This window comes from Labrus bergylta, chromosome 17 (genome assembly GCF_963930695.1).
Source record: "Labrus bergylta chromosome 17, fLabBer1.1, whole genome shotgun sequence".
Taxonomy (NCBI): Eukaryota; Metazoa; Chordata; class Actinopteri; order Labriformes; family Labridae; genus Labrus; species Labrus bergylta.
Genome location: NC_089211.1, coordinates 18,178,274 through 18,198,033, shown reverse-complemented (window position 1 = coordinate 18,198,033; position 19,760 = coordinate 18,178,274). Strand labels below are relative to the sequence as shown.

General features: G+C 39.3%; 1 protein-coding gene across 1 annotated transcript; it reads left to right on the top strand.

Moving 5' to 3' along the window:
* Nucleotides 1-47: 47 nt before the first annotated feature.
* thbs4b (thrombospondin 4b) lies at nt 48-19,744 on the top strand. Its single transcript, XM_020653357.2, has 22 exons — nt 48-400; nt 4,257-4,454; nt 5,420-5,670; nt 6,228-6,330; nt 6,506-6,588; nt 6,695-6,746; nt 6,873-7,024; nt 8,239-8,376; nt 10,036-10,113; nt 10,239-10,391; nt 10,511-10,615; nt 10,722-10,829; nt 12,400-12,559; nt 13,777-13,895; nt 14,081-14,133; nt 14,229-14,422; nt 15,569-15,747; nt 16,286-16,334; nt 16,429-16,625; nt 16,777-16,949; nt 18,583-18,722; nt 18,971-19,744. Exons 1-22 carry the CDS (start codon nt 322-324, stop codon nt 19,006-19,008), a joined length of 2,802 nt encoding a protein of 933 aa, XP_020509013.1. The 5' UTR covers nt 48-321; the 3' UTR covers nt 19,009-19,744.
* The last annotated feature ends 16 nt before the right edge of the window (nt 19,745-19,760 follow it).

Below are 19,760 nucleotides of genomic sequence, written 5' to 3'. Positions count from 1 at the left end.
TGGGGCCGTCTGAGGAAGGTTTTAAAAGCAGGTTCTGGCCCTCATGCTCCTCCCTTAGAAAGACTCCTGCAATCCTCACATTCACACACCATTTCACACACACACACACACACACACACACACTTAGACACACATAAACTGACAGCAGCTTCCCTTAGGCTTACCATGACAGTCTTTTCTCACTTCTGATTCAAAAAGAAAGGCAGGAAAAAGAACGCACCACTCACAGCAGGGGCTGACATACGGGAAACTGCCATTGTGTCACCGACTAACAAGTCACTACGGTGAAAGTGCTGATCTGGGAGCAGTTGGAAGGACAAAATGGGTCTTTGGACAGCCCTGATTCTGGCCTGGCAGCTGCTATCAAAACTTTGCTTACACGTGGAAGCCCAGGCATTGGGTAAGTGTTACTTTGAGTGTTTTAATTACCGGTAGCTTTTAATATTAATTATTTAAGTTATGGAAAATTAAAAAAAACTGCGTCACATTGAAGATGCAACAGCTGTGTTTGTACAAAAATTCGAGGTGAAATTTTAAGGCACACAGAAAGAACGATGTCTTTGATTTTATTCGAATGGTGTATTTTTCTGACTTTCTGGCTGTGATGTAATCCTCGGTTTTTATTATGTGTCAAAAAAGATTTAATGGCTCCACCACCGGGTATTTCAACACACCATGTATGAGTTCAATGCATAATGGATAAAGCAGAGACCGTGAAAGAGAATATCATATGCGGACCCAAAGAACACAGAGGATTAGACATGGTGTGTGATATTCACTGAGGTACGAGTAAAATGCTAAATATCCCCGCCAGTTGTAGAAGAGATGAGGCAGTTAAACCCAAGAAGACAAAGACAATTAATAAAGTAGACAAGAGCTTAAACCCACAATCTTTCGGCTGAAGTAAAGTCACCCTGCTTTTCATACCTCTCCAGCCATATCTGCTTGATTACTCCAGCTCAGAGGGTTCAACTTTCTGGCTCAAAATGAATTTAAACAAAGTCTCAGCTGGGTCACACACATGGGAATAATCAGAGATGATCTGGGCCCAAGATTGAACTTCAAGTTACACATACTCTCTTCCTTCTCTCTCTCTGACAGTCACACATAAACTTGTTCAAGGTCACGCAACAATCCAGAGCTGCAGCAGACTTGCAGAAGTATTGATGTTTGTATTTTATCAGCATCTAACATCCAGTGATGGATGGCATAGCTTTCATGCACCCATTAATCCCTGCAATCTTTTGGCACTATACTCCTGATGTTATGTATAAAACAAGTCCAGATTAATGGGGTTCATCATCTATCATTTCTTTGCAAATGGCTCATTGTCTCCATGACTGTGTTCAAAGGGGAGGGGAGACCAGTTTAAAGCTGCGGTAAGTAAGATTTTAGTAGCACAAAACAGCCATTAGACTTCTGCAATGGGTTATTGATCAGTATTAATGTCTCAAGGATGACTTCACCGGGAGTTGAGATTACTGGAATTTGAATTTCACTTGGCAAAAAAGGACTCCCGGACCAGGGACAAAGCACATATTTAATGCTACTCTAATCGATAATTCTGTAATAACAATGTATCATAAATGTGTAAATGTGAAAGAAGTCATCTGTATTGATGATCCTTAAGAGAGAATTATTTCCTGAACCTGCATCTCCCCTCAGCTTTATTGAGTTTTATAGCAAGTGTTAACTCATTCTTTAGCAATCAGACCCACAGCATTACTGTTTGGGTTCTCTCTCAAAGCTCCAGTTGCTGTAATGGCTTGTTTGTCTGCTAAAGTCGGCAGCTGCTTTCTATGAGTATTCTGTAATATTCTGATTCTGATACCTAGAGCTGAGAATTTATACTAATACACTAACTCTTCTGAGAACAATGTGGTAAAATAAATGAAGCCTAAGTATATTGATGGATACTGCTAACACTGTTTTGACATGAAAGATTGCTATCTGTGTTGTATTGCCATGCTCTCATTGTGAAGGACACCTGTTTCTTTTTTTGTTTTGTCCCTGATTTTAACATGTAACTGCCTAAATTGGTGATTTTACAAGTTTTATTATCTCAACATTAAATATTAAAGATGTACTTTAAGGAGAACTGGTGGATTAATGGTTACTTCATGTACCCCATGTACAGAGGCCTACAGTCCTTAAAACGGTTCAAATCCAACCTGTGGCTCCTTTTCCGCATGTCATTCACCACTGATTTCCGACTATCTACTGTCCTGTCTTTGAATAAAGGCATAAAAAAGCCCAAACATTAATCTTTAAAAAAAACACCTTACACAGCAAAAGTTGGCTAGCTTGGAAAGCTTGGGTAGAGTACATCCTCTGCTAGCATCACAGTGTTGTTGTTTGCTATCAAAGCTACTATTAGCTTCCATAATAAATAGTGATGATGTTTGGGCTACTCTTTAGAAGAATAATTTAAATGTTTAATTATTTTAGAGAATTCTGGAGTAACAAATTAAAGTGAATCAGTGCATTCACTTGCATGGTGGAAGATACCCAATCTCAACACACTAACTTGCACACATATCACATTGTACAATATCAGGGAAACTCTAGCTTTCTGAAAATGACTCCAAATAAAATCTGAATGTCTTTGTAACTGTAATATTTAAATAAAAATCAGTTTTAAAACAATTTCTCTACACTGGCTAACAACTTAATATTATCTATTAAAAACATGTTATAGCTTCCTCTCAACAGCTCCAAGAATAAACACACACACTATTCTTAAACACACTATTATAAATGGTGAAATATAGTGTTCTGCTCTCCGCTTTCCTTAGGCAGGTTACTCATGGTTGTTGCAAAACTGCGCCTTCAGTGCTTATGTTCATTACATGCTGATGTTGATGATGTTATTCCTCCATCATTACTGACGGCTGACTGGGCACCTCTAATCAAAACACTGCAATACATCACAGCTTTCAACAAATGTGAAGAATTTGTAAGCAGTAAAATAAACACTGCTGTGACTTATACTCTTTATAGCGATTTGAAACTGATGTATTTGTTTGCTGGTGTTAAGGAGAGGACAAGACATTGGATTACTTTATGGCTTTCTGCTGAACTAGTTTTATGAAGCTTGAAATTTGAGGTTAATCAAGGGGTGAAATGAGGCACTTTCTCAGGATCTCTGGTGTAAGACGACCCTTACCCCCTCTGAGCCCTCTGTCGAGAAGATTTATGAACAGCAGCAGGACTGTGTGCTTAAGAGCAAGTGTTCATCTTTGTGTGTGTGTGTGTGTTTATCAGTAACACAAAAAGAATAAAGCATCCATTGAGGTTTATTTCTTCTCTTGCTGTGTGTACATTTTTGGACTTTTGTCAAATTATTGGACCACGTGTCAAAAACATATATATCTGTGTAAGACTCACCGGGAGATCTTGGCATCCATGAGTAAAAAAAAAAAAAAAAAAAGAAGACTTTTTGTACTTTTGATTTCCTTTCGAACGCAATCTTGGCGACACCATGTGAAAAGACCTTTTCACTGGCTTAGTCATATTTAACTGCACACATTTTCAAATCCCCCATGTTATCCTAAAATACAGCATGTGCCGGACAAAAAAGATGAGGGACCCATGGCCAGAAGGGAGACATAAAAGGAAAAAAATGGGGGAGATCTCATCTGGGGATCAAGCTTCGCAATCTTGGCTGACAGCGGCCAATTTCTGCAAGCATTTGGGAGCAATTTTGCTCCCTCACGACAGTGGACCTCGCTGACTGCTTTCAGGCTACTTGTGCATTCATGATGTGAGCAGATGGCAGACTAGAGATTCCCTGCACATCCTCTCGAAGCCTTTCCAGCTCCCAAGTCACTTTATTAAAAAAGAGAATCTAACCGTAAGTGTACGGTGTCTCTCTGGCATATCACTCCCGCTAAGGAGCCTGTCAGTAGTTATGTCTAAATTCTGCCTGTATGAACAAACTGTGGGGGGATATTAGAGCTTTATCATCTCAAGAGCTTCATGTTTGTGCCTTGAAAGAAATACTAAAGCATGCAACTTAAAGCTACTGTGTTTGCTTCATTATTGTTGGGATTTTTTTAGCCTAATCTCCCTGCCAAATTTTGGGCTGCAAGAGCAACAAACACTGGGTCAACGTTGTCATCTTGTACTCGTTAACTCACTATGTGTTTACTTTGGGATTGAAGCACATGGCTGCAGGTTGTAAATATTCATCTCTCACCATCCATTCCATTGCTCATGTGCTGTACCATTTCTCATTTTCCCAAATCTATCAACAGTCTATGATCTGCTCACTTCGCCTGATTGCCTGCCAGACCTGCTGCAGGGGGGTCTGGCAGAGCAAGGCGTGAACGAGGCTTTCATCCTCGCCTCCTTCAAGTTGCAGCCCAAGACCGGAACCACCGTGTTTGGCCTGTACAACCCCAGGGACAACAGCAAGTACTTTGAGTTCACCGTGATGGGGAAGCTCAACAGAGGTAGGAGAACATGAAAGGGGCTCTGGCGCAGTTTAAAGCTGCCCTGATCAATATTTCTGTAATAACATTTGATTAAAAGACTGGGTCTAAAAAAAGGGGTCAACAAGCATTACCTCCCAAAGAATTACCCCAAGTCTCTCCTGTTCCCCTTAATTAAATGGAGGGTTTTTTTTTAATGTCTTTTAGCTCATTGTTTTGATTTCACAGCCTTCAACCTTAAAGTCTTTATTCACTCTCAACACTTTCATACACTTTAACAACACACAGCTGTTTTAAAGCTTTCATAAACTGTCTTAAAATCCAAACATACTTACGACTTACTTTTAAAATACTGTAAAGACAAACACCTTTTAATTGAACACATGCGAACATCTCAACGTCTAACCCTCTCTGTAATGGCTTCTGTGTTGTGCTTTCTTCTTGTAGTAATTATTTCCTATAATTTTCTTTTAATTTCCTGTTTTCTGAGCCGGTCAACTCCTCTCAGTGTTAACTATGTAGTCAAATGGGTTCAACATGTTCCACATTCTGTCTTACAGGCTTTATTTGACAATATAAATGTCTCTTTTGAAATAGGTTCCTTGTATGCTTAATTTACTAAAACATTGTTCTCCTTACAAGACTTTTTGAATCAGTAGTTTTTTATAAAAAGATGCCAGAGTTAAGGAGTGTCAGTGCGATAAGGACACGTTGCTGAAAAGCCAAGCTAATTTCCAGTGCTTTGAACATTTTACATGTCATTTTTATTGTATTTGGTTGAATGTTTCCTGACATTGCTATTTATCTGAAAGCCCCATTGCTCTAAAGTACAACCCCACAGATCCGTCGGTTAGGCAGACTCTTAGTCTTGTTGTAATTTAGATGAATAAACCTTTTACAGTAAACGCCTCCTCTTAATCCTCTCGCCTCTATTATCTCCTCTTTGCTACCATCTCTTTCTCCTTACTTTCTCTGTCCTCTCGAAGCTGTGTTACGCTACCTGCGGAGTGACAAGAGGATGAGCTCAGTAACCTTCAACAACCTGGTGCTGGCAGACGGCCAACAGCACCGACTGTTGTTCCACCTGAAGGGGCTGCAGCAGCAGGGGCCGGGCGGGGTGGAGCTGCATCTGGACTGTAGGCTGGTGGAGACAGTCAGGGATCTCCCAGCTGCCTTCCAGGGTTTACCAGCAGGCTACGGTACTGTGGAGCTGAAGATCATGCAGGCCAGAGACCAGGTAAACCAACTTAAAAGAGTGTTTGTGCAATAACCAGCCTTTCCAGAGAGCCTGGATTGCAGCAATGGATGCAATATCAACCAAACTCTGTATATTTGGCTCGGCTTTAAGAATTTAACCAATAACCCTAGTTGCCTTTTAATTCCAATATGTGTGCCATATATTTTCATCAGATGACATTGATCAATGTAATTTTAATGTATGCAAGAGAAACATTTTTGCTATACTGCCAACAGCTACACTGTGCAAAGACACTCCAGTGTCTCATTTTCAAAAGCGTCTTAATTTGGCAAAGAAATAAAGTCTTTCAGTGATTGGATGAAGAATTCACTTTGAATCACTAAGAATTAATCAAATTCTCAATGCCTCTTGTAATTATTTGTCCATTCTCTTCCCATGAGGCCTTTGGTTTGAGTCAGTAAGCCAATCAGAGGCTATGTCCTGATTCTGATTTGTGTCTGTGTCAGCATTAAATGAAATAATGAATGTTACTGTCTCAATAATGGATACTGATGTTTCCAACTGGTTTAGTCATCCACTTGTTTCCATTCTAACAGGAGAGTTTGGACGAGCTCAAGCTGGTGGTCGGGGACTCATTTGAGAACGTTGCTTCGATACAAGACTGCCATTTCCAACAAAGAGACTCCGTCCAGAGTCTGGGTAAGAGTCCTTCAGTGGAACTAAACAACCACAGAGATAGACCAATGTTTCCAAGGAAAACAATCCTGGCAGTGAGAAAACAACAGTCAGTGTTTGCCAGAGTGACTTGAGAGCATGCTCAGAGAATCCCCCACCTCTGCTACAGTCATACAAAATAAGGGTTCCTTTCTCTTAGGGGTCAACACGAAGCAGCTGTCCAATCAAATGCTGGAGTTAACGAAGGTGATAAATGAGCTGAAAGACGTCCTCATTCAGCAGGTAACTACCCCTAACAGTCCCTCTGAGGCCTTGCGTCTTCCCTTTCTGACCTCCCTGACAGCTTGTCTGACTGCAAATAAACTTGCTCATGTTTGACCTCTTTCAGGTCAAAGAGACCTCATTTCTCAGAAACACCATTTCAGAGTGTCAGGCCTGCGGTAAGATTATGTCCATGAACAGTCACGTCATGCAACAGGAAATGTGATGCTTTATGGCTATTTTAGGTTGGTTTATAATTAAATAAAAAATGTTTAATTGAATGCCCTTTCTTCTGTTATTTAAAGGTCTGGGTGGCACTGAGGTGGTGAAACCAAGGTGTGCCCCAGGTGTGTGTTTCCGTAATGATATGTGTATAGAGACAACGGATGGTGTGGAGTGTGGACCCTGTCCTGATGGATACACTGGGGATGGTTTCAACTGTGATGATGTGGACGAGGTAAGGCTTGCTGTGTGTGTGTGTGGATTTGTTATTCCTTACCTTATCTCTTCTGAAAATCCACATTCTTGTGTTATTCTTGGGCTCAAAGTTTGGTAATTGGGTGAAGAACATCGGTATGTTTGAGCTAAAAGTTGGCTTTTATAGATATAATGAGCACGTACTGTTTTATCATCATCTTGTACTCATTAGGCAAAACAGCATGTTAATATTCTGGATTTGGATCTAAATGAAAAACTTGAAACTAACAGCTTGTTAAATCCACCCGAGCCTCCTGTGTAAACAGAGAGGATTGCCTCAAGGGGGTCCTTAAGCTGCAGCAGACACCTTGCATGCATTTGGCTTTCAAACATGTGGTAAAGAGGTGTGTCTTTACAGTATTTTTTTGCCTTCACAATATGGCCCTTTGCTAATGTAGCAGTATATAAATTGATCAAAACGTAAAGTTTTGTTGTGGGTCCATTGGCCAACATATGGTCTACTCCTAAATATGATGCCAAAGAGTCAATACACAGCTATTTAATTGGAGGTTGCATAATGTGCAAATTTGTTTATTCCCCAAGAGGTAAGTCTGGGCCTGAGGCTGTTTCTCTCTTGAGAAAAAAACTTTGTTATAATTCCACACAGAAATTCTGCCACTGTGTAGTCAAACCAGTACACTGGGACTGCCGTTTATATAGTATTTGAACCTTGAATCCAGGTGAGAGGAAATAAGTTGCCAAAGAGAAGGAATAATATGGATATTCTTTCAGGCCAAGAATCACATCGACTGTGATCTTTACATGCAATGAATTGAAAAAGGGCCAGGTTGATTTCATCAGACTGTTTTAACAAGATGTTTAGCTTGGGATAGTGAAAGTGAGTGATACAGGGAGTTCACTAAACTACAGGTGTAAGATTTCACAAGGCTTTTTATCATTAAACATAAAATCTTGAGATCATAATAAAGGCTCAAAGGGTCTGTGGTACTTCAGAGAAGCTAGAAAAACAGAACAGGGTTTTCTGAATGTGAGCTAAAAGCAAAGGTAAAGTTAAATATGGTTAATGGACAGAAGTACAAAGATGTGTGTTTATGCATTCACCTGTCTGTCTCTGCCTGTTTGCTGTGACCCCTCTTCTAAGCACTAACCCCTTCAGCGTTCTCTCTTTTGCATGAGTAAAAATGTCATCAGGCCTGAAGAGCCTTAACAGAGACCATGTGCTTTTATCTGCAGTGCCAGTTTAACCCCTGCTTCCCCGGAGTGAAGTGTGTAAACACTGCCCCGGGGTACCGCTGTGACGTCTGTCCGCTGGGCTACACCGGACTGGCAGTGGAGGGTGTCGGCATATTGTTCGCCCAGACCAACAAACAGGTGAGTGGATTAAAAAAACAGAGAACCCACAAACTTCAAACTTAAAGCCTTTGGTTAAACATTAAACTAGGACTGAAATAGTCCATTTTAATATAATAGCCTATAAATGGTGTAATTATTTACTTAAGCATGTAGTATCTACAAGGTTATGAAAAAAAATGTTCTGCTGCCTTTTAAACATGATTTATAATAACACAATAAAAAAACTGTCACAGATTATCTATGCTATGTATTTAGAAATATAGGCGTGGGAATTGCTGTGTTATTTACAGTATCTTATGCCATACATGGACCATAATAACAATACCACGATACAGCGATCTGCGACAATTAATGTGCATGACAATTACATTATGATAAATGAAGTTTAATCTATTGATGAATATAAATTGCCTCTAAAAAGATAAAATGCAGGATTAATGTATTTGGTGTCTGTCACGCTTCATTCTTTAGCCTTTTCCACCACTGTTGGACGTTATCTTGCCATCAATTTCTTCTTAGCTAATTAACTTCCGTTCACATTATCTCCATTCATGTCATAAGCGCCATGTGAGGAATCATGAAGTAGTTGTGAAGTGGTTGTCGAATCTGGATAATTAGCACCAGCGATTTGATAATAATACCACACAGGCCAGGAGGACAATATATTGCCATATGGAGAATTTGTGACCTCTATTACAATGTTATAGTGAAACTTGTACTTCACTGCAGCATTTTAGTGCTGTAGCTTATAATATAAGGGCGAGCTTCAAACCGTTTTAAACCCAGTGGTTTTCCCCTCTAAAGACTCACACAATAAAAAACTAAGTTCTGACACCCAATCCATCAATCTATCCATCCATCCACCCATTTGTCTTTCTTTGAACATTTTTCAAATAAAATCATGTAAGAGGTCTGTCATGAGAAGAAAGTGTTGGACATATTCACAAATGTTAAATAAATCTGGCACTCCTGAGTTCATATTCAAATAATGAAAGCCGTTCTCAGAAGCTATAGACAGTGTGACACAGCAGTAGGCTTTAAAGAAATGGCAGTAAGCTCCAACATCAGATTCATACAGCTTATAGTTTAAGTTAATACATGGATGTTTTGCCCGTGATTTAGTCGTTAAACATACCATTTGTACATAATGTGAACAGCCATCCAGCTCATTTTATACTAATGTTTCACATCAGGGCAAGCAGTCTTGGTTGTTTACCAAAATGCCAAAAACAGCAATGAAATCCATTCATGATTTGATAAACCGTTGTGATTTGCCAAACCCAAATCAGGTCAGAAGAAAGTCTGTCTAAAGAGGAGGGGAGGGAACGGATGAGAAATAACATTTTTGTTTTTACAGGGCAATGTTTAGGATCCACATGTTTAATCATTGGCAATTTGTTGTATTTTTTAAGCTAATTGTGTTTTTTTTTTGTATTTTCAAAGTGAAAGTTATCAGTAATAAATGGATACATTTAGTATAAAATCTCCCTATACAATGACATGTAGTTGAGGTACAAGTGCCTGGAATATGTACTTTATTATGAAAAGCAAGTCCATTTTTTTTTACATAAAATATGGTAACATTGAAATTACAAGAACGAAACTAAGGAAACTTGATATTAAAACTATGAAGATCAAAGATTTAATAATTACAATTTATCATGTTGCCAAATTCAGGTCTGTGACGATGTCGATGAATGCAAAGCACCCAACAACGGAGGCTGCACTGCGAACTCCATCTGTCACAACTCTGTGGTAAGGCTGCAGTTAAACTGAACAATTCTGGAAACTACAAAGGGCACGTGTAGGACAATTATTTTATTTATGTGGCTTACAAATCACTGTCCAAAGAAGAACCAGGTGTGTTCATTCCTGCACAGGGCTCTTACCACTGCGGCAGCTGTAAGACAGGTTTCGCAGGAGATCAGTTGAAGGGCTGCAAGCCAGAGCTCAGCTGTGGGAACAGCCTGACCAACCCCTGTGATATCAACGCACAGTGTGCTGTAGAGAGGGACGGATCCATCTTTTGTCAGGTAGTTGTTCATACTTTTTACACTCACATGCATTTATCTACAACCCGCATAAAAGAAATACGCCACATAGTCACAACTCCATAAAGTTTGGATATTCTAAGTGTCTTTTGTCTTTTCAGTGTGGAATCGGCTGGGCAGGTAACGGTTACCTGTGTGGAAAAGATACTGACATTGATGGATACCCCGATGATAAACTTAAGTGTAAAGATGCAAGCTGTAAAAAGGTAACAAACATGCATATTGTACGTAAACAGAACTATGCTGTTACAAGCAGGCCCTTTTTTTTTTTTTTTTTTTTTTACATCATTTAACAGCAGCATCTCTTTACAGGATAACTGCATCTTTGTTCCTAACTCCGGTCAAGAGGACGCCGACAGGGACGGTAAAGGTGACGCCTGTGATGAAGACGCAGATGGTGATGGTATACTGAACGAGCAGGTTGGTGTAATATATTTTGCATTTGTTGATCATCATCTACAGTATGTTGCAACCAAGAAATTAGAGCTTAGAGCCTTATTAAGCTATTAAAAATCAGAATTTCAAGCCGTATATTGTAATCTCCTTTTGGCAAGTATGCATTCTTAATGAGCAGGTTACTATTCTTATTTATGCTTTTCTGATATAGTTTCGAAAAAGAAAAGTTAGGTTATTAAAAAGACAAACTTGTCATTTAGAGAACCATATATGGCTTTTTTAGCTGAGGTAAACAAGAGGATCAAAACATGATTTGCCCATCTTAAAATGGAAGAATTATCAAGATTATTTCTAGATATAGGTAAAGGCATAGTTTAAAGAAGCAATATGTAACTCTGACACCTAGTGTTTAAAATGGGTACTGCCGTCCAAATTGAAAACATCTGAGAGACCTGACTCTTCCCGCCCCCTCCTCCCTATGGTTGACGTGCGCCAAGTTTGCCATGTGGTAAACACAGAAGCTTCAGTGTTTAGCCACCTCTGGATCGTTGTTCTAACCTCTTTCCATTTTTCAAAAGCATCTCCAATTTTTATCCTAATTTTACTACGTTTCTGGTCGTGGAGCTTATAAGAATAATGTCGAGGCTTTTTAGGTCGAGTAGAATCGGTTATATCTGAACCAGTTTCGAATCGAGAAAAAGCTGTATGTAGTCTGTTTCAGGTTAAACTGACATAACCACTCGGACGAAGCAATGCATATCCCAAATTTAACCTGCAAGGAGGACCAAAGGCTGGCGGTACAAGCATTGCTAACGTTAACCACACTCAGCTAAACGACTTAACATGTTTTACCCACTGACGATGTGATCTCTTGTTTACGATGTTAAATAAATTGTACCCAATTTTGGCTATTTTGTGAGTGTTTTCCTTCAGACTGGTCGACTAGTCTGAATTTAAATTAGCATTTAACCGAATATGAAATAAACAGCTAGGAAAATCCTTAGTGACAACACTTCAGGAAGCCATTGCATCTGGAAATTCTCCTTAGGTTTTTCAGAGATACACACCAGTATCTCAAAACAACCAAATGTACTAGGGTACAACTCATTTTGTTTTGTTGGACAAAAACACATATTTAAAGACATGAAAATAGTTTGACACCCAACCTCAAGTTAATACACTTTGGATTTATTATGCAATGAAAACATGATATAATGTGTTAATTATTAAGCTTTTTTATGTGCAGGCTGGCTTAACTTTATTTGAGTAATGCCAAGTCCCCTATTTTCAGTCTTTGTTCTAAGCTACGCTAACTGGCTGCTGGCTCCCACTTCATATTTGCTCTTCAGAGAGGAGGGTCATTAAACTTCTCATTCGACTCCCCTTACAATGTTTCACTAACCCGTTAGAAAATGAATTTATCCTCAAAACAGTTCTCTCTATTGATTGTCATCTAATTGTTTAAGCTTTCTGCTTGCAAGGACATTTGGATAGATACTCCAAAAGATGTATTCACAAGCTTGTTCTAAAGCACAAATACACTCAGAGATATTTATGGTCTGAACGAGGCCTTTTTGTTCTCTGTGTGACTCAGGACAACTGCTGGTTGAAGCCCAATGTGGATCAGAGGAACAGTGACAAGGACAGCCACGGCGATGCCTGTGATAACTGTCGCATGGTGGAGAACCCTGACCAGAGGGACACCGACAGTGACGGCAAAGGGGACGCCTGCGATGACGACATGGACGGAGACGGTATGGAGAGAAATTACATCATTAACACTGACGTTAGTGCTTATATAACCAGCATCACTGAAGGCACTCACTGTTATAATTTATTAGTGTGTTCTTTCTTCACATTTCTTACATTCATTAAATAATACATGAAACTCTCTCATGCAGTCATAGTTTACAGTACATTACACATCCCTTTAATCATGTTGTGGCAATATATCAAGGTGCAGTAGTATGGAAGCTTTTAAGGGCTAGCTGAGGCATGAGTAACAGCACTGCAGAAAATAAAGAAATAAGTTGAGGCCAACAGCAGTCTGACCTCAGAGCGAACACAAGCTTTGATCATCCAGCAGCATGATTACACCTCAAAAAAGCCCCACAGGAGAGAAGATAGCTTTTCCTTATCGCTGCCGCTTGACCTTTAAGCATTTGTGGTGCTGCTGCTGCCTCCATGCGATGAATGAAAAAAGCACCAGAACACAAACTGGTGTTCACCACATAGGAAGTACAACAGTGCAACCAAGTGGTGAGTTTACAAATAGCAAGTCAGGTGATAATTCATTCGCTCAAAGTAAGGTTATAACGTCTCCATTTATCCAAACACTCCTCGATGAAACATACTCGACTCAGTGCGAGTGTTTGTCAAGAAAATTATAGAAAGTGAGACAATTCTGCTACTAAAATAAATCATTTTGATTGATTTAACCCAAGTTGTCATGATATCACTTTGGCAATAACTGTACTTACATACATAATATACAGTTACATGGTTTCTTTTGTAAATGTTGGCAGATAATCATTATTTTCATTGTGAACATTATGAGATTATTCACTCCATTATTATAAAATGAGAGAAAACACTAGTGAAAACTGTCCCATCACCATTTTCTAAAGCTCAACGTGGTATTTCCAAATAATATCAAATATATATCTGACCAAAAGCCACAAAATCTAAGATTATGTTCCCATCATACAAGAAATACACTTTGTAAAAAAAAAAACGGCACAATTAAGAAGATGGAACTGTAAGATATTTGGTACTTCTAAAAACTATTACAGACATTGGAATTTGAAAATAATCACTTTCTGATCTTTAAATTTCTCTTCTATCTCTTGTGTGAGCCACTGATCCAAAATAAATGGAAACGGATTAGATAATCTCTATATTCACTGCTGAAAAAGACTCCGTCTGAGTACTAAATAACACTAACAGTCTCCTCCCGCTGATTGGCGAGCAGGCCTCAAGAACTTTCTGGACAACTGCCAGAGAGTCAAAAACAGAGACCAGCTGGACCGGGATGGAGATGGAGTTGGAGATGCCTGCGACAGCTGCCCTGACATCCCCAACCCAAACCAGGTCAGTCCGAGCCAGAGATATGGCTCACTGTGGTGAAAATGAATTTAGTAAATTTCCCCAAGGACTGAGCATCTGTGATCACAGGGGTCATTCTACTGTTGAACATGCAACAAGTCATTTTTCATTTGGTTTTCTAAACTTGAACCTGAGTCGTCATTTTAGGGAACTCTTTGCTCTCGTTTCAGTCCGATATTGACAATGACCTGGTAGGAGACTCTTGTGACACAAATCAAGACAGGTAAAAAAACAAGCCATTTTTGAACAATTACCTCCGACTACTGTGACTATGGCTTTTATTTACATTAAAGCGTAATCGTTTCACTTCCCCTGCAGTGATGGTGACGGCCACCAGGATACCAAGGATAACTGCCCACACGTAATCAATAGCTCCCAGTTGGACACAGACAAGGACGGAATGGGTGACGAGTGTGATGATGATGATGACAACGATGGGATCCCTGATACTCTGCCACCGGGACCAGACAACTGCAGACTTGTACCAAACACAGACCAGACTGATGACAACGGTGAGTATTAGTTTCAGCAACATAAAACATAAGCAAAGTTTAGATGTCATTTCTCTGTCTGAACACTGGTCCAGTGAGCTTAAATACAGTCCATTATTTTATGCACATGTCCATATTCTCCATGCACTGTTCCTGGCTGACCTTTACAAGCAATTCAAGGACCAAGTGGGGCTTGTAGCTGTTTTTTTTGTTGGTTTCAGTGAGACAGTGTTGTAAAATAGAGATCCAACTTTAAGGTGATCCAACAATGTTCTTCTTTTTTTGGGCTTCAATAAGCACTACAGCAGAAATGGTCATTTTAACCATATAAAGTTGAAAGTTGAAAAACACAGTTGAAATGTTCGTTAAGCACAAGAGTCAAACTCGGCCCTTCCTCCTGGGCTCCTCGCCACCAGAAGCGCACACCCACTACAGGAATTTAGTATGTTTACTACCTGTAGCTACACTGCAAGCTACTTGACCATAGACCTATTACATTTGTTGTAATGGGAAAGCCTATCATTTAGCACCCTAGCAAAAGCTTTATATATCTTTTTGGAGCTAAAAACTAACCACTAATTGTGTGACCTTTCGGATGTTGTAACTGCAGTTCATACAGTCTATTTGTCAAGACTCAAAATGTTCTTATTTCCTTCCTTTTAATAATCCAACTCATAAGACAGATAAAGAACTACATGTGACATTATTTTGGAATGGCGAAAAAACGTCATAGCAATTTCTGATTAAAAAACAAACAAACATGGATTCAGATGAGAAACTTCAGTGCAATCCATCAAAATGCAACCAACAGCCGTGTTCTTTAGTTAAAATGTGAATAGCCCCCTAAGAAAGGGTTTGTTTTCTTTTACACTTCGGCAGCATACTTTGGATGATTTGTATTCAGACACTGCAGCTCTGCAGCTTCTCAAACGGATGCATCAATTTCCTTTGGAGGTTTGCCTTTATGACATTTTTGTTAAAGCCAGTTTCAAATCTCAAAGTCGTGACGAGGCAGAAAGCACATTGGATTTAAAAAGAATGAAAGGAACGATCGCTTTGCATACTGATGTAACATACCCGTAGTCATGATATAAAAATCAACTGCCTTTAAGACTTTAATTTTAAAAAAGACTAAATTCTAAATCTGAAGTCTCTGCTGTGTTTCAGATGATGGAGTTGGAGATGTGTGTGAGTCTGACTTTGACCAGGACAAGGTGATTGACAGGATTGACAACTGTCCTGAGAATGCTGAGGTTACCTTGACTGACTTCAGGGCGTATCAGACTGTGGTGCTCGACCCCGAGGGTGACGCTCAAATTGACCCCAACTGGGTTGTTTTGAACCAGGTATGATTATTCACCATATCATCATGTACATTAGCCAAACATCAAAGCAGCAATAGCCGACATAACAATGGATCAAGTGGCACCATAAATTGAGGGAAGAATCATTTGTAGTGATAAAACTGCTGGAAATTATTGTCCAAATCTGTATGCTTGACTTAATAGAGCTTTAAAATTAGTTTCTGCTCAATGTTTACCTGCCATGCCCCAAACTTTGCTTCAGCCTCATAGCTCTAATAGCATTTGTGCAGGCGGCTGCTTTTACCTAAAAGCTATACACTCATACTCACACTGTACATGACAAAATGTACAAAGTAGCTAAAGGCTCAAATATTTCCATAAGGATTTGGTAGAAACCAAATACAGAGATAAAATGGGAATACATTTTTCGACTTTGCCAGTTCATTATAAAAACAATGCCAAAGTAACGGTAATATTGCTCTTCAACTGTAGATGTGTAAAGCCAATGTTTGCTAGCAGTTCAATAAGGGTATCAAAGTACTCCACTTCTCATTAGCTGCTTTATATCTTTCTCAAACAGGGAATGGAAATTGTTCAGACCATGAATAGTGACCCAGGACTCGCTGTTGGTAAGCAAATCACCTTGGTTAAATGTCAGTCACTAATACATAAAGTTCCCCAAAAACAGTCTGGACCTAAACAGATAACACTTCCTGTTGTCAGGTTACACTGCTTTCAGCGGAGTGGACTTCGAGGGCACATTTCACGTGAATACAGTCACTGATGACGACTATGCCGGGTTCATCTTCGGCTACCAGGACTCATCATCCTTCTACGTGGTGATGTGGAAGCAGACTGAACAGACTTACTGGCAGGCGACACCGTTCAGAGCTGTTGCCGAGCCTGGCATCCAGCTTAAGGTGAGGAAACAAGTCATGTAATAAATACCCAGCAGCAGATGCTTACACATCCTATTTTTATCCGTTAATGTATTTCCATATTACTGCCTTTCTGCTGTCCATCTGCTTTCACATCCTACATCCTTCACTTCTCTCTGTCTGTGTTCATCAGGCTGTAAAGTCTAGATCAGGCCCAGGGGAGCACTTGAGAAACTCTCTGTGGCACACAGGCGACACCAACGATCAGGTGCGTCTGCTGTGGAAAGACCCCAGAAATGTAGGCTGGAAGGACAAGGTGTCCTACAGATGGTACCTGCAGCACCGCCCACAGGTTGGATACATCAGGTACGACAAAGCACTTATTATTATTATTACTATTATTATTATTATTATTATTATTATTGTTATTTTTCTACTTGTCCATGAAATACATGTTTTACATTTTGGGGAGTTGACTTATTCACTTTCTACTGTAGCTTAGCCTAAAGACTGGAAACAGCTGCACACAGCTAGCACTGCTCTCACTGAAGGTAAAAATCAATAACGTAAAATTTCGGATTTATCAGGCATCATGGTTAACATTACTTTTATAGTAATTCCCTAAATCACAGTTTGTTGCCTCGTGACCTAATTTTTAAAAGAGCTGTTAGTTGTTTTATCTCATGTCCTCTCATTTTGCTAAGCTACACTAAATGGCAGGTACAGGTACATTTTTACTAGAGGTGGGGGAAAAATCAATACAGCAAAGTATCATGATATTTTGTGGTCTGTGGTCCTCCAAGCGGGCGGCCCGGTCTTCAAATCCAGCCTGTGGCTCCTTTCCCGCATGTCATACCCCACTCTCTCTCCCTGATTTCCAACTATATCCACTGTCCTGTCTCTCCATTAAAGGCACAAAAAGTCCAAAATATATATCTTTAAAAAACAAAACAAAAAATACTGCAAATGTACAGTCATCCTGACTCGTCCGTATGTTTGTGATCAGCTAAGTTCAATCAGACTGAAATACTAACAGTTCAGATCGTGAGGTGCATGCAGCCTTTTCTCAGCAATTCTCAGGATATCGCAAAATGTTTCAAATCGCAATAATATCGTATCGTGACTCAGGTATTATGATAATATTGTATCGTGACTCAAGTATCGTGATAATATTGTATCGCGACTCAGGTATCGTGATAATATCGTATTGTTCCTCAGGCATCGTGATAATATCGTATTGTTACTCGGGCATCGTGATAATATTGTATCGCGACTCAGGTATCGCGATAATATCAAATTGTTACTCGGGCATCGTGATAATATCGTATTGTTACTGAGGTATCGTGATAATATTGTATCGCGACTCAAGTATCGCGATAATATCGTATTGTTACTCAGGTATCGTGATAATATTGTATTGTTACTCATGTATCACGATAATATTGTATCGTGACTCAAGTATCGTGATAATATCGTATTGTTACTCAGGTATCACGATAATATCGCATCGTGATAATATTGTACCGTGACTCAGGTATCGCGATAATATCGTATTGTTACGCAGGTATCGTGATAATATTGTATCGTGACTCAGGTATCGTGATAATGTTGTATCGTGACTCAGGTATCGTGATAATATCGTATCGTGACTCAGGTATCGTGATAATATCGTACTGTGACTCAGGTATTGTGACAATATTGTATTGTTTATGCAGGTATTGTGATAATATCGTATCGTGACCCAGGTATCGTGATAATATTGTACCGTGACTCAGGTATCGTGATAATATTGTACCGTGACTCAGGTATCGCGATAATATCGTATCGTGGGGCCTCTGGTGATTCCTACCCCTAATTTTTACCAACATGAGTCTCAATCGCCTCATCTCATCTTCTACTGTGCAAATACGTTGAGAGTGCTCTTTCCAAAATGTCACAAGTGGAACACAAAACATAGATGACATCAATATTAAAACATCCCTCCTTGTGTTTTGTTCAGGGCCCGGTTTTATGAGGGAACTGAACTAGTGGCTGACTCTGGAGTGATAATTGACACAACCATGAGAGGAGGACGACTCGGCGTGTTCTGTTTCTCCCAAGAAAACATCATCTGGTCTAATTTGAAATACCGCTGCAATGGTAAGAAAGGCTTTCATCTAAATCCCACTAATTCATACGTTTTTATTCTTGTAATGACTGTGATGCCACGCAAGGCAACATTTGACTCATCTTATTGCTTATATTAAATTATCTTTTATAACTTGTGTCTGAGCAATGACAAAACTGACATTTTATCAACAATAATAACAAGAGTTCATCAACACAAGTACACAAGTCATCTTCCTTTTGTATATTCTGATTCATCATATCTTGTTTTTCTTCCACAGACACAATCCCAGAGGACTTCCAGGAGTTCAGTAATTAGTTGTCTGTCAGCTCACTCTTAAATGGAGACAAGATGATGACACCAGATCTTAAAAGAATGCTGCGTGCGTGTGTGTGTGTGTGTGTGTGTGTGTGTGTGTATGCCTTGTGCGTCTGTTTATCTTTGTATTAATGTGTACAGATTCTGTGCAAATATGTCCAAAACTTTTGTACTGTATGTGTCTATTATAATGTCTGTGTTATTTCCAGAAATATTGCAACGCCACATGAAGAGCAACTGACACAAGGGATAACATAAAACATAACATATGGCTAATAATGGACGTGTAATGCTAATTTAGTGACTTTCATTCCGCAGAGTTGTATCACACAAAGCACCTACCTATTCAAATACATCATGATTTTTTTTTTTTCAGTGAAATGATTAAAAGAAAAAGCATTTTGCTCCTACATATTGAGGCTTTTTCCTTTAGATAAGTGCCATAAACATGTTCAAACAACTGGAAGAGAAAACAGAACCTGCCTGAAACAACGTTTAACTAATGTGTCTACATTCTGATCATGCACAGGCTGTATTTGTTGACAATGACATTGTCATTTGACTCCTTTTTTGGGAGACAAAGAAAAGACTGTGCCGTGTCTCTAACTGTAGATGATTAACTTAAAACTCATTGTAACCTTGTTTTCTCTCTCCATACTTTGTCCTTTGAATATTGATCGTTTCATATCAGTGTATTCATGAACCAGATCAAAATAAAGGACTTTACAAAGTGGAATTCATGACCTTGATTA